Source organism: Dendronephthya gigantea, unplaced genomic scaffold (genome assembly GCF_004324835.1).
Source record: "Dendronephthya gigantea isolate DGI-Jeju-01 unplaced genomic scaffold, DenGig_1.0 000249F, whole genome shotgun sequence".
Taxonomy (NCBI): domain Eukaryota; kingdom Metazoa; phylum Cnidaria; class Anthozoa; order Malacalcyonacea; family Nephtheidae; genus Dendronephthya; species Dendronephthya gigantea.
The window spans coordinates 195,324-211,067 of NW_021163259.1; the positions used below are offsets into that span (position 1 = coordinate 195,324).

General features: G+C 34.3%; 2 protein-coding genes across 2 annotated transcripts; both read right to left on the reverse strand.

Annotated features, from left to right (window-relative positions):
* Positions 1-2,903: 2,903 nt before the first annotated feature.
* Positions 2,904-11,220, reverse strand: LOC114540736. Its single transcript, XM_028560864.1, has 10 exons — positions 11,067-11,220; positions 9,971-10,090; positions 9,758-9,840; positions 9,184-9,305; positions 8,569-8,986; positions 8,100-8,205; positions 7,361-7,587; positions 7,209-7,255; positions 4,760-5,005; positions 2,904-4,559 (listed from the first exon to the last, which is right to left on the reverse strand). Exons 1-9 carry the CDS (start codon positions 11,218-11,220, stop codon positions 4,972-4,974), a joined length of 1,311 nt encoding a protein of 436 aa, XP_028416665.1. The 3' UTR covers positions 2,904-4,559; positions 4,760-4,971.
* Positions 9,971-15,255, reverse strand: LOC114540720. Its single transcript, XM_028560847.1, has 13 exons — positions 13,904-15,255; positions 13,710-13,732; positions 13,583-13,606; positions 13,320-13,349; positions 13,160-13,204; positions 12,735-12,779; positions 12,546-12,590; positions 12,415-12,435; positions 12,275-12,328; positions 11,067-11,802; positions 10,855-10,977; positions 10,636-10,742; positions 9,971-10,090 (listed from the first exon to the last, which is right to left on the reverse strand). Coding segments are annotated over exons 2-10 (411 nt in total). The 5' UTR covers positions 13,711-13,732; positions 13,904-15,255; the 3' UTR covers positions 9,971-10,090; positions 10,636-10,742; positions 10,855-10,977; positions 11,067-11,656.
* Positions 15,256-15,744: the final 489 nt, after the last annotated feature.

Consider the following 15,744-nt stretch of genomic DNA (forward strand, 5'->3'; position numbering starts at 1 on the left):
ATTTTTTCGTATAGAACCCAAACGGAAGCCGAATCCACCCTGTCGGACACGGAGAATATCGAGAGACAGAATTCTATTCTACTGATTCCATTATTAGATGTATGTGGAGCGGATCGTATGGCTGATGCGGATCGTTAGTGGCTGATGCGGATCGTTTAAAGCAACAACTATAGAGGAAGACCTTTTTTCGGTAGCTAAACACTGCTCTGAAAACGAATTGCTTATTAATCCGGAAAAGACTAAATATATGCTGATTGGTACTCGGCAAAATCTACAACAACTTCCGGAAGACATGACTATAAAGTTCCCGAACGAAGCCATCACCCCTGTTCCTATTGCCAAAGATCTAGGAATGACACTAGACTCTTATTTGTCGTATGACCAGCATATCACCAACTTAGTCTCTGCATGTACGAATTCTCTGTGCCAAATAAATCGAGTCAAAAAATGCTTGATAAAGAAGCCTTAATTCTTATCATCCCGGGACTAGTTACAACACATCGTCCACCAACATCAAGAAACTACAGTTGGTCTAAAATTTTGCGTGCAGGATAATTACAAATATTGGTAAGTTCGACCATATTGCACCAGGTTTATGCGAACTTAATTGGCTCCCAGTAAAAGAACAGCTATTACTCAGAGAGGCTAGTTTGGCCAGGCCGAGCAGTATAATTATTCTTAATCTTCAGAGAGCTTTCAATTGTCTTTATATTGTCTTATGACTGGTTCCTTGCAGGAAATTTCACCGAAGCTGTGTTCAGATTTAACTGCAATATTTCCTACAGCGGTCTACTTCATGCAGTCACCCAAGACGTAAGTTGAAATTCCTTATTTTGTACTTTTCTGCAGACAAAATCCTGTGTAGAGAATATTATTGTATTTTCACTGAGTTTTAATGTTCTGTCAAAATCTGGAATAAGGCTGTTTTCCACTTACGTGTTTTTCATACGCACGTACACGCACGTAAAAATTTAAATCCTTATACATGTTACCTTCGAAAAAACTAAGTGAATAAATCGAAGGAACTTAGTTTTCTGCATATTTAGCATGCATTAGTTCAACTAGATGCATCTTAAATAATAAAAATTTAAAAGCATTTAAAATTCTCTGTATGTGTACGTGCGTATAAAAAACGGGTAAGTGAAAAGCAGCCTTCAGTTTAAACTAAACGATTACTAGGCTGCATAATTATGTTATATGAAAACATCCTATAATCAACGCTGAACCCTTGCACTTTATTTTTCCATCCCTCTTGTATGTATATAGCCATGTTTTGGAAGAGAAATTCCCTTGCAAAACCCAGCTTGTGATTCGTAGCAACTGCCTTTTTAATTTGGACTACATTTCTAACTAAACACAAGAAATAGATTAACCATGAAAACTTTTCTTCTAGGATCGTTCTACTGGAGTTTTAGTTATAAGTGGATTGCTTGATTTTCTGACGTTTGCTCTTTGACTGAGGTTCAGAGTTAACGCGTTCCAAACTATTTTCAACAATTCCAAACTACCAAATCCATAAAAAAAATCCTTGATTTTGCAGAATTTGACTAATTTTTCTGCACACTTTAACCCATAATATAAAATAGGTTTTTTGAGGTAAATTTGAAAAAATATTTTCTTGCAATTTTGCAGAATGGAAAATTTACTGTTTAATTTAGTAGTAGTTTAGTAGATTTTTGCAAACTGTATATATTTCCAACTTGAAATCAATGAAAATATGAAAATTTAGAGAAAAGATTAATTTTCCCTTTTCTAAACTTATATTTTCTTCAAAATGGAAAACTGTGTTTAAAAAGAACAGGAAAAATAAAATGGTTAAATTATTACAAAAAACAACTCTGAATTTCAAACACCCATTTACTTGCATACACATACCTGCACAGGCGCAATTATAAAAAAATTGGCAAAATGATTACAAAATGGGACTCCGAATTTCGGACACCCATTTTGTTCTCAATAAGTTAAATAATCATGGCAAAATGATTACAAAAAGGGACTCCGAATTTCAGACACCCAATTTGCTAATGCAATGGGACATTTATAACAAAATGGCAGAATGATTATCAAAATGGACTCCGAATTTCGGACACCCATTTTGTTTGCAATGAAGTAATATTATGAAAAAATGGCAAAATGATGACAAAAATGGACTCCGAATTTCAACACCCAATTTGCTAATGCAATGGGACATTTATAACAAAATGGCAGAATGATTATCAAAATGGACTCCGAATTTCGGACACCCATTTTGTTTGCAATGAAGTAAATAATTATGAAAAAATGGCAAAATGATGACAAAAATGGACTCCGAATTTCAAACACCCAATTTGCTAATGCATGGGACATTTATAACAAAATGGCAGAATGATTATCAAAATGGACTCCGAATTTCGGACACCCATTTTGTTTGCAATGAAGTAAATAATTATGAAAAAATGGCAAAATGATGACAAAAATGGACTCCGAATTTCAAACACCCAATTTGCTAATGCAATGGGACATTTATAACAAAATGGCAGAATGATTATCAAAATGGACTCCGAATTTCGGACACCCATTTTGTTTGCAATAAAGTAAATAATTATGAAAAAATGGCAAAATGATGACAAAAATGGACTCCGAATTTCAAACACCCAATTTGCTAATGCAATGGGACATTTATAACAAAATGGCCGAATGATTATCAAAATGGACTCCGAATTTCGGACACCCATTTTGTTTGCAATAAAGTAAATAATTATGAAAAAATGGCAAAATGATGACAAAAATGGATTCCGAATTTCAGACACCCATTTTGCTAATGCAATGGGACATTTATAACAAAATGGCAGAATGGTTGCCAAAGTGGACTCCGAATTTTGGACACCTATTGTTTGCAACAAAGTAAATAATTATAAAAAAAAGGCAACATGATTAATACAAAAAGGAACCCTAAATTTCAGGCATTTACATCTTGTTCCAAATGGAATCATATAGTAATAGGAAATTGATTAGTAATAGGAGAGTCAACAAATCTTAAACAACTATTTTATATTGGAATAATTATTAAAAAAAAGACTACCTAAAAAACCTCAACAATTTGCAGAAGTGTGTTTCCACAAAGCAGTGCTATAGTAAATTGTTATATATTTATTGTATAATATTTGAAAAATTCAGTAGTGCACAATGTATTAAAACTTACATCACATATGCATTCAGTACACCACTTGCTCTTTTGCTCCACAGTCCACGCACATAAAGAATAAAATCCCTGCTTACCTAAACTACAACACACTGATATTACATGATAAACACACAACAGACAGGATCGGATTGAAACAAATTTATAGTAAAAATTGCAACTAAATATATCAACATCAGTTCATCAGATCTAATATATTTAGATCAGATCTAATATATTCAGAGATCCAGGCCACAAAATAAATACGTGTTTGAATTGTGTTTTGTGTATTTTAAAAACATGTATGGCGAAGAAGGCAAACAAGGTTTTACAAATAAAGGGTTTTTTTAAATATTACTGAATGTTTCTTTGGTTTCGCCAACTCGAAGCTTAGAAGGTTGTCCTATACTGAAATTAACAAGATCTGATAGGTGAATAAGTACAGCCATATGCATCAAATACCGGTAAGTGAGCACGAGTCTTCTGCATATAAAATAACATTTATTGATTTATAAGATCATAGGGCGGCCCAAAAAAGCGTGTTGATGACAATAAATAAACCGAGTAAATACTGTATACGCAAGTGTTGCAACACTATATTTTGTTTAGGTTATAAATCGAGTCATGGCAATTTCTAATGCTCATTGATACACAGTAACAATACTCCTTATGCATTAGGACATCAAATGCTTCACAAATACCAGAATTTCCTGCAAGAATTATAATAACACATATTGCAATTCTCTCAGAGAATGCTGCTCTTTGTGTTCATACAGAAATAATTGACATCGTATTAAATCCATATAGGTCTATTAGTTGTTGAAGCCTGAAGGCAAGGTGTTTACAAGCCCATATCCACTGAGCAGAAGGCAAAGTAGATATGAGCTGTGGCGACTAATTGTTTTAGTGTAAATTTGGTATTGAGAATGGTTAAATATACAAATGTTTCTCACAAATACATTTTGGTACTTCATAAGGTTCTCATATAAAAAATATTGGGGCACAGTATAGTTCCTTTTCCCTCTAATGGTTAGGCTTTTTTTTTGTGATCTCTGTACCATTTTTTAATAAATTTTCTGGTGTTTTCCAGCAAATGATTTTTGTCATCAAGTTCGAACGCACATATTATAATAGCCGCTTTGGGAATGGTATCCACCCATGGTGTTGGCCCATCTTTACTATTCACAATGTGGGGTTCCCAAGCAGTGCTATAATTTCCCTTCCAGTATTGTAAACAAAATTCATCATTTCCAACCTCCGATACTTTCCCAATGATTGGCCTTTTTTTGTAGTTAGATATATTTACTGCCACAAACACATCAGGTTTCAAAGCAGCCAAGTAATTATCATCCATATTTATGCCCCGGGAAGCTGGAGCTTGATATGAGCCAGTATATATCTAGGAAAATAAATGTAAAATATAGAATAATTTGTATATTTGCTATGCCAACTGCATAAGATTAGGGTTCCATTGATCAGCATGCTCATACTATAGGAGTTGCCATTTCAGTGCTAAAACTTTTTATGTTGTTATAAAAGCTTATTAGTTAATGCTTCACAAATATATCAATCCAATCCCATTAAAATATTTTTGTTTACCTCTTCTTCTTTGTCTAGCTCCTTCTCTCTCAAAGCAGATAGCTGTGCTGGTATTTCAGCTGTCTCAACACGTTCAGCATTTGGTCTTCTAACATGATTTTTCAGTGAAAATATTGGAGACGTATTATAATTGTAGCATCATTGTTGCCTGTTGTCTGCAAAAATGATTCCCACCATCCTTGTGCTGTTGAGGGCATTACAGAAAACCATTTTTACATGTCAACTGCAAGCTTAGGTAAGTCTGCCCTTACGAAAATGTTCTATAGAATCCTATAGAATATGCTATAGCATATTCTAAATCCTATAGAATATTCTATAGGACTTCTTATCCTATAGAATATTCCATTGCCATATTCTATAGAATTTACAGATCCTATAGAATGTTCTATAGGACTTCTTATCCTATAGAATATTCCATTGCCATATTCTATAGAATTTACAGATCCTATAGAATGTTCTATAGGACTTCTTATCCTATAGAATATTCCATTGCCATATTCTATAGAATTTACAGATCCTATAGAATATTCTATAGGACTTCTTATCCTATAGCATATTCCATTGCCATATTCTATAGAATTTACAGATCCTATAGAATATTCTATTGTGAATGATATATTCTATAGAACATGCTGTACACAATAATCTATAAAATGTTATACAGAATGTGATTTTATGTAATAATTAAGGCAATTTAAAATATAGCAATTTTAGTACACGATTGATATTGGTCGAGAAATGTGTTTTCATCTGTCTAGAAACACAAAAGTTGAATAGCATCATATTCGTATTTTGTGTGAGGTCCTCTCGACATACTTTTTAAATCTTAATGTTAAAATTTTCCGCAAAAATCATTCGTTTTGTAAAGACAAATCACAAGTATTTTAGACATATCTGTTTTCATAATATGCCTGTTCGCAGGTTAGATGGCGGGGCGTTTTGCCGAAACAAGGCCGCAAAGTTATGTGGGACTTGTGTAACTGACACGCATAACGCATAATTTTCAAATTGTGAGCGCGTCTTTGTCATTCGTTCAACGTTTTATAACTGATACTGGTAGAATTTAGCGAGTTTTTCTTTCGTATTTGAACATGAAATACGCAGTACTTGAATTTGTCGATGAGGAGTATAGAAGGTTGGTGAAACGCGCTGGATTATGTGAGAAGAATCAGAAGATTCGGATAATTTTGTGAATGGTACATGACTATAGACTAGGATCGTGAGAAAGAAATTGTGTCAAGGCCATCAGAAAATTTCTGAAAGGTTCCATTGACCCATCTACAATTTCAACAATAACATGTGAAGCTAAAGTATTGGAATTAAGTGGTGAGTGTGTTTGTAGTTATATGCTATAGCCTATATGTTTGTGCAGGCAATTAACAATATTCTCTATACCCTTTATATTGTATATAGAATACTTAATTTTTAATATATCATTCTAAGAGTGAATATAATGTCTCAAGTGTTTAATTTTGCATTTACTATTAAATTTGCAGATTTGCTTATGTCCAAACATCATACTATAAACCAAAGGTCAAAATGGTATAATTATATTTGTAGGTGCCCTTATGTCCAGTGTCTCAATAACAAAGACTCAACAGAAGGTTTTAAAAAGGAAAAGGCAATAAATTTAAAGGATTTTGTGTACTCAATATTATGGGTATATTGTGGAGCCGGGAGGTTCTGTCCACACACTCCATGACAGGAAAGATCTCCAATGCATTAAAGGAGAAGGATGCCAAGCCACAACTTGACAAGGAAAAAGTCAATGGCATATGTGGTAAGCTGATAACTTATTTCAGTTAGCTAAATATATATTGTATACTATTTCATCACTCACAGCATGGTAAGACAAGTCCTGCATTTTTAAATAATTTTTCAATCACTGATATTCCTTAATGTAGAGTATACTTCAAAAAGATATGGTTGTCCTGCATCTGAAGTACGTGTGACAAGTAATGCTAAGAAAATGCTAAAAAGAAGTCCTGCGAAAAATAATGAACTGAGCTACTTATACTTGTACTGATACATATATGCCAATATTTCTAATATATATCTTTTTATTCTTGAAGTCATTTTCATCATTGATGTTTTCTCATGGCTAGACATAATATATTGGTAATATTGCACAGAAGAGTGAATAGCACATCTTAATTGTGTAATATTGCAATTGCATGTTCTGTAGAATATGCTACTGTATGTAGCATATCCTATAGCATTCTATAGCATCTTCTATAGCATCTTCTATAGAATCTTCTATAGGATCTTCTATAGAATCTTCTATAGCATCTTCTATAGCATCTTCTATAGAATCTTCTATTGAATGTTCCATAGAATATCCTATAGAATATTCTATAGAATTAGTGCCAAAATCTTTTAGAATATTCTATAGGATATTCTATAGAATATTTCAATAGAATATTCTATAGAATATTTTCGTAAGGGTGCCTTTGCAAAATCTGCTGGTATTTGGACTGGCATGTCCATAGGAGTTGACTATTTATAAAATGAAATAAAACAATAACTTATAGTGGCTTGAAGCAATTTTGAGTACTTTGTGATAGTTGTGGTACTTTGGGAGAAATTTTAGAATACTGGTACCTTTAATAAAGAAATAGGACCCATCCATTCATCATCACTCCACTTTCTGTAATACATTACGGCTTTGTTTTTTTCATTTCTCACAAATTTAAAGCAGTGTGGCTTGACATGATTGTGTAAGTCCTCACTGTGACCATCCAACAACTTCTTGATATCATAAATGCATGATAAACAGTCAGATTCTGGGTATGGCTTGTTACAGCATTCTTCAAATGCTTTTCTTATATCTAAAAAAAGAAAAAGAAAATATTCAGAAAAAAATAATTAATGGCTTGTTAATATTTATCTGTTGGCTGATTGCTTCATTTATTGGTGCAAAAAATCAATGTATGCACTGTAAGCTGATGATTCACAAACAAAAAGCAACACATGCATAAGTCCGAATTCAATAGTTTTTTAATTTAAACATGCTTAAAAACAATGATCTTAAATTACTCAAATATAAAATAATTTTTTACATTGTAAAGGGCAATTTTGGTAATCAATCAATTTTGGTAATCAGCTTATCTCTATTATTTTGTCACACTGTATGTCAGCAGAATAGAACAAAATCTAATTGTATGGTAATTGTTTGTGTACAGTATCAGACAGAGGGTGCATGGTCACACATGCAGTCAAATCCATGTTGAACATATACAGTGTATATGCCTTTCCATTTTAACATGTGAGCAATATATATACACCCAAGGATTTACTATGTCAGATGATTTTATGTAAGTACTTGTCTGTTAAGACTTACCATTTACTGTATATACATCAAGAAATTTAAGATGCTTTGAAAAACAGCCAAATAATGCATCAATGTCTTCATGCGTATGGCCAACTGGTAGAAAGTTGCCCTTTATCTGAAAAATTAAAGGTTACATGCAATATTACTTTAACTTGTATATATACTGTATGAAACATAATTGAGATTCCTGTTGTGAAAAATTACTCCTTTGAAAAACTTGTACATTATTAGTACAAGTACAAAAAAGCACACATGATCTTATTTGATCATTAGCTCAAGCTATTTTCTAAGCTTCACATACAGCAATAATAAAGATATTGTTATTTTGAACCCACTAAACTATCAATCACTCATTACAGCACCAGGCAAAACTTCAAAAAACATATAGATGGGCCCACCTACAGTAAACCTTTTGTGGCTATGACTAAATTGTCTGGCTTTGTTTTAAAGGTATCTCATATTCGTATTTTAACTATACCTTGTCAAACACCGACCATTCCACCAAAAGAGATAATAAAGTTAAAACATATTTGTTTTTGTTTTCACGCCAGCAGTTGTCCACTTGGAGATTAAGTATGGGTGGTAAACCATAGCGATCATTGAGCAGTGCAAGAAGTTTGATGAGAATGTTCATTGTTAGATTGCTGTCATGTTTCCATTGAAAAAGGTCAAACATACCATGGAATAATTTTCCCATGGGACACAACCCACTATGCATTATAGTTCCAACAAGATGTGTTCTCAACTTTTGCAGGTTTGCAGTTGATTTGCAGACTCTTCGAAGATTTGGTACATCAGTTTTGGATTGATCCATACCATCCAATATGATTGTTAGGTACTTTGAAGGACTCCGCCGTGCTTTGTACCGATGAAGATGATATTTTCTTCGTTCATTCCTGGTAAGAATTATTATTGAATTGTTTATACAGGATATGTACTGGCTATCAACAGAGAGGTTAAGAATGCCCTGTTAGCTAATACCACACTATAATCACGCAGGTGCTGGACAAAAACCCAAAACGCAGGCAAAATAATCAGTAGACAAACAAATAATATTTGTAGAAATTTTACTCTCATTATTCTGTTTACTTACATAACACGTTCAATGTGTTCATCCAGAAGTTCTTGAATGGCCTTTCTTTTAGCTTTATTCATTGTTGCCTCTAGTTGCTTTTTATAATTTGTGCAGTGGTCACATTTGGTAAACCGGTTTTCCTGCAATAAAACAATATTTGGTATATTTATTACCACCAACTGACATGTCTAATACCAATTTGAAAATTTTGCCAAATGAAAATTTATTTGCCAAATGAAAATTTATTTGCCAAATGAAAATTTTATTGAAAAAATACATATTTTGCTAGTGGGGTGGGGATACAGTAGCTTTAAGGTTAGCTCACATGTTGAACATGTTTTATGGTAGGTAAGATTACGTAAAACTTTGCAATGTCCAGTATACTCACACATAGCCGGGTATCAGGCGCGGTTTCATGGTTTTAGTGGTGAAAATTACAGTGCCCATTTAAAATCTGTATATTATTATTACATTTTTAAGCATTACTTCTTTGCTGCAGGCAGAATATTTTTTTGCTGTTATGATGTGGGTAACTCTGTTTGACATGCAGGAATGTCTCAACGTGTGCTTGGTGATAGTTTAGCAAATTTACGAGCCGGTCGTATTCCGAACAGTTTTTCAGAACATCAACAAAAACTACTTTTCGTTCAAACCAACATTCATTGTCATCAGATACTGAAATATGAATACAGCAATAGGCCTTAAAACTGTAGGTGCGCATGCATGCATTTTTGTTTCCAAAGCACGGAATTGCTTTAAATTTAATAGTGAACAAGTAACAACTAAAGTCTAAAATGGTTCTTACCTTCAGAATCACCCTCGTAGTTTAAACTTCGCTTTGTTTTTCGTTGTCCGCTGCTTTCTTGTGCGCATGTAGACGGGGTGTCACAATGGAGCATTCTCCTACGTTTAACAGGCGATTGGGCTAAAATGTAAAATCATTGACACTGTTGATTAAATGCCGCAAATTTATTATAGGCTTCGAATCAGGCTATATAGCTGAAAGTTTAAGGATGTTTCTCATAATTATTTTATTGTTTTCTTGTTTGTATACGCGCGCGACGCTAGTTAAAACTTGGAAGCGCATGTAAGGCCGACGGTCGACAAATTGTATTATTATATACCACTTGTCAAAGTTTGGTGTTCGTAGCATTTCATTGAATAATTTACTGCTATTTATTAATAATTTATTTATTGTGGTATGCTAAAAACACAAGTCACGAGTCTATCGAAAATTGGTTAGTTGCTAATCGATGTCGCATACTCCAAATTTCATATTTCAACTCGCCACAAAAGAACAAACGGCAAGTCTTATCATTGCGTCAAGTCTTATTGAAACCTAAGAGACGTAACTTGCCCTTTTTTGCGCCGCACTTTATTTATAATTTCAACTAAAATACAGTTATTATATCTATTATGAAATTTTAGGTATAGTTAAAATTAAAAATAAAATTTAAAATATTTTCTTACATTTAGAAGGGCTGTTGTCTGGTGATGGGCTAGCAGGCGATGAGTTTCCTTCGAGTGTTGAGTAGGAGACAGTGGAGAAGTCATAAAAATACGAGGAGTGTTGGCGACTAGCAGAAAATGGAGAACAAAATAAATTATTAAAACGCTTGTCCAAATACAGGTGAATATATATTTCTAATCTCAATCTATTTAGACACGTAGAAATGTAACATATCATACCGTTTAGCGGACTTAGTGTGTTTTCGTTGTCACTGCTGCTAAATCCAATTCCAACAGGCGAAGAGTACAGGCTAGATAACTGTGAGTGAACAGGAGTCGTTCAATCCCCAGGAGAGCTCGTCACTAAATATCATCATAAAAATTGTGTAGATATAGACTATAGTTCATGTACTATATTCAAGTATACAGATTGCTTATTTGTGATCTCTTACCACTTTGCGGACTCCTCGTGTTCTCATGGTTACTGCTGAATCCAATACCGATAGGCGAACTGCCTTCTATTTCTCTCTCTCGAAGAGTTTCAATAGTGGACGGCGACGCCGGTTCTGGCGAGGATGAAAATCCAAACCCGCAAGGCGACGACATAACTATACAACTAGAAATACATTGCATGCAGTGACCTCTCGCCGGACCTTAATGCAACAACATCATTTCCGAAACAGTGTGAAAATCATATTATATTTAACAAAATAAAGTATTTACAATAAAAATAAAACATTTTAAAACAGAACAAATTTAATATTTACATAACAGTTAAAATAACAAACTCGCAATATTTGGCTACGTTGACATACAGTGATTTCTCATCGGGTAGTCGAATTGTTGAGAACGATATTAAGATTGAAAACATTATTGGCTCATTTTTCACATGCTGATATCTCATTAATTGTTTGATTGAATCGCCTTTTAACCCGTAATGTCAATTTTGCTTGTGTATAGAATGCGTGATGTTTAACGTTAAAAATCAATGATGGTATAGAGATTATATGTCAACGTAGCCTAGTCTGCACGTTTGAGAAGTTTAAGCACTAAACTTCTCAAACGTGCAGTTTGTAAATTGCATTGAGGGCTTTTGCTGCCCTCGTTTTTGTGTTGTGCGCCCAGTCTGCCGCTGGGGGCACACAACCCTTGTGTGGCCCCGCTGGCCACACAACCAACAAACAGCCCCTATAAGAAAAAAAAGTCACTATAAGAAAAAAAAAGTCATTATATACACGCCTAAAAACGATCAGGTTGATGCAACATTGATATGAACAGCATCGAACAATGTTGTGCTGCCCACATTGTTCAGAGTTGTTATCAACTTGGAACAATATTGTTGGAACTGAATCGGGTGTAACAATATTGTTCCAAGTTGATAACAACTCTGAACAATATGGGCAGCACAACATTGTTCGATGTTGATGCAACAACCTGATGAGTTTTTAGCCGTGTATATTATTTTCATACATTGTGATGGCCAGCGGCGTCTTTAGCAATGTTTAAATATTTGATTAGACCTTCTGAATTCTTTCTGTCACACCGGGCTTGGTATGTTTAGCCCTAGAGTCAAGGTTATATGCTTACAACATCACACCACTTTGCAATTGTTCACGTGACTATACAATACATGGCAATCCATAAGGTATTAAATACATACGCGATTGGCAGGCGCGAGCACGATGGCCCCGCACGCCACACTTGTAGCAACGCCCTAAGGTGGAATATCAAGAAATGATTGGTCTTCTGGCTAACTAAATTCGTGAATTAACTGACCATTGTCAATAAAACTTTATTAACCTGCAATATGTCCACGGAAACCTAAAAGAGAGGAGATGTCATTTTGAGCATCATTGCAATGTAACCATTATTGATCGAGTGTTATGTGTTTACATAGGTAATAACACTAATGAAATTATACAAATTAATACCTGGGAGCAAGCCTTTCCCCCGAAGAGCAGGGAGCGGATGATGTTCTGAAATGTACGTAACAAACTTGGTTGACACATCGCGTAAATTAGGATATTAAATTGATAACAAAAAGTTTTTAAAAATTGGAAGCTATCTGGAAGCAAATGGTATACATTACATTTCAGTAAAATTAAATGATACAATAATACCTGGGGGCAAGCCTCTCCCTTGTGGTGCAGGGAGTGGATGATCTTCTGAAATGAAACAATAATACACAAATACATAGATGTGATTTTCAATAATGAACAAAATACATAGATGTGATTTTCATGCATCCACCACAAGGACAACATTTTTACAAAATGGGGGGGGGGGGTTGTACGTAAAATTATAGAAGGAAGGCAATTGGGTTGAGCTGGGTTGTGGTCTTTTAGCTCATTGGAAAATCTGTAACGGATAACAAAAATGTGAGGTTATATACCACAAATTATGTATATATATTTCTTTATATATGGCTAAGTCAATAATAATATTGTAAACTTGTGCATTGTTGATATAATTGTGGTGGCACAGGATTTACTGTGATAAAATGAGAGTATTTTAGTTGTGCACGGGGAGCTACAGGATTGCTCACCTGGCCCATCCACTGCCACGGCAGGTTGCTCTGCTTCTCTTAGATCTATGGTGAAGGGAAATTTGTGTATAAAATGTATTATACACTTTATTGTTGTGAGAAAAAATGAAAACAGTGCGACAAATGAATTAGATTAATACTTTGAATATTTTTTATTTACCTTCATCACCCTCTGCATCAACTTCAATTTCTAAAATGCAAGAGGCAAAATCTTTAATCAATATTTAGTACTTTGCTAAATTTATACTACAGTATGTGTGTAAATATGGCCAGAGTATTATAAAGGCCACACTAAATTGATTTATGTCTTTGAGAATGAATCTATGTTTCATATATATGGCATGTTTGTCATGTGCGAAAAGAAAAGGTTACCACAAATTATGTATTTCTTATATATGGCCAAGTGCCTATCTGTAAACATACCAAGTACTTCTTCTTCATTTTCCACTAAAATACATAGAAAAATCAGTAATAGTAAAAACGTTTACCATTACACTACAACCATGAGAAAAGTGGTTTGTAAACTGGTAGAAAAGAGGTTGAATCTTACTTTTTTCTCTCCTTGTAGATGATCTTATATGCCATCAACATAAAAATATATTGAGTAAACATATTTTAATACTATTTCAAAAGCACTATACGGTTAAAATACATTGTATACTCGAGGCAAGCTTAAAATTCCTTCAATATAGCTACTGAAATGTTATTTTTGAGAAAAGAAATGTATTAAAATAGCAAACTTACATTTTTTTAAATAATATTTATGACTTTTGTAGCTGTAAAATATATAAGAAATACAATAGTTTCATTAGTTTATTGAGAAAAGTTAAACACAAAAGACAATACGCGTCGGCGTTGGAAAAACATGCCAATTTTAAAATGCAATAAAAAGGATACAGAAGTTTCTCCCTAAAATATCTGTGCGTAAATTGGTAAATCAAATTGTCGACTGTGGAATAGTATATTATAATTTATTCGAGCGAATTTTGAAATGTTTAATATTTTATAAAGTTTTTTATTTTGAAAAAGACTTACCGCAGTCCAAAAACAGCAGGATATCGGCAGGATATTTTCGCGCTCTTTTTGAAATTTATGTTATACGTGAATTTTGCGTGTACTTTATTATTGTTACCAGGCAAATCACGAAATATCCCCGCGCGATGGTATTGTGGTTTTCATTTCATTGATTGTTATTGTAAATAGGTAACTTACCTGATTGATATAGTGTACATGTCAACAGCCACCCTCAAAAGCATAATACCTGATATCATGTCTAGTAACAGGCAATATGACACATGTACAGTACATTGCCATCCTCAAAAACAAAATTATAGAGGCAAAGTTGTAATAAGACATACAAACTTCACTTCTAAAATTGTGTCTAGTAGCAGGCGACTATGATTTCCTCGAAAGCACATTGGTGCCCAGTATCATTAAACAAAAGGATATAACAACTTACAATACAATCCATATCTTTATATGCATATATTCAATGCTTATGCCTCTGCTCAGTCTTTTCTGCAAGCACACGAAGTCGTCGTTCCGCTTCTTGTCGCTTCTTCAAATTTTTATTCCTACCAATGACTTTCAGACGATCAAATGTCATAGGTTCAAACACAATATCATTAATTGATCTTACCCTAGATGCTGCCACAAATGTGCAGCCAGCAACTCTCTCCCCTTTACCTAAATCAACAACAGCCTTGGTTAGTGTCTGTCCTTGGGACTTGTGTATCGTCATTGCATACCTCAGCCGCAAGGGCAATTGTTGTCTTGACAAATACTTTCCATCCGCCATCCACTCAAACAGTCTTGGAGGCACAGGTATACACTTTGAACATTCTTGTAGAAATGCAGGGCCAGAATATGCTGGAAAATGAACCAGTACTGCAATCGGTAGATTTGGTGGACCCATATTCTCTGCAAACCAAAATTGCTCAACAGTTCCAAAAGAGCCATTGCAAAGACCGACTTCTGCCCAAAGGTTACATGTCAGCATCACTTCTGCTTTGGTTGACAAAAAGAGGACAGCTTCCAAACCACCTGCTTCATCAGATGTTGCCGCACTTGCACCTCGACCAGAATGCCTTGCTTGAATTTTGGACCAAGGGTTGTCCAATCTCTAGCAACTTCTCATAATTATATTCAGCGACACTTTTTTTATCAAAGTACAGCCGGATTGCATCACTAAATCGATCCATTGAAACGTTAGGTCTGGAGTGCTGTATTAATAGTCTCCAGTCCATCTCGGTAACTTGTCCATCTCTCATTCTCATCAATAGCGCCCTGAATGCAACTACTTCTGGGTCTTCACCAATCTGTCGCATGACCTGCTCTAAAATGACTACATAATCAAATGTTAAATACATACTGTGACCATGGTCACTGATTACAGATCCATTACCTGCAATGTACATTGGTTTTATCGCCTACAGGAGGTAACTGGCCGAAATCCCCCATTAGGATAATCGACATCCCACCAAATGGGATATCCTCTTTTCCTGTACCTGCACGTAGTCTGTTGTCAAGCCATGAAAGCATCTGATGTCCAATCATTGACATTTCATCAATAATGAGAAACCTCT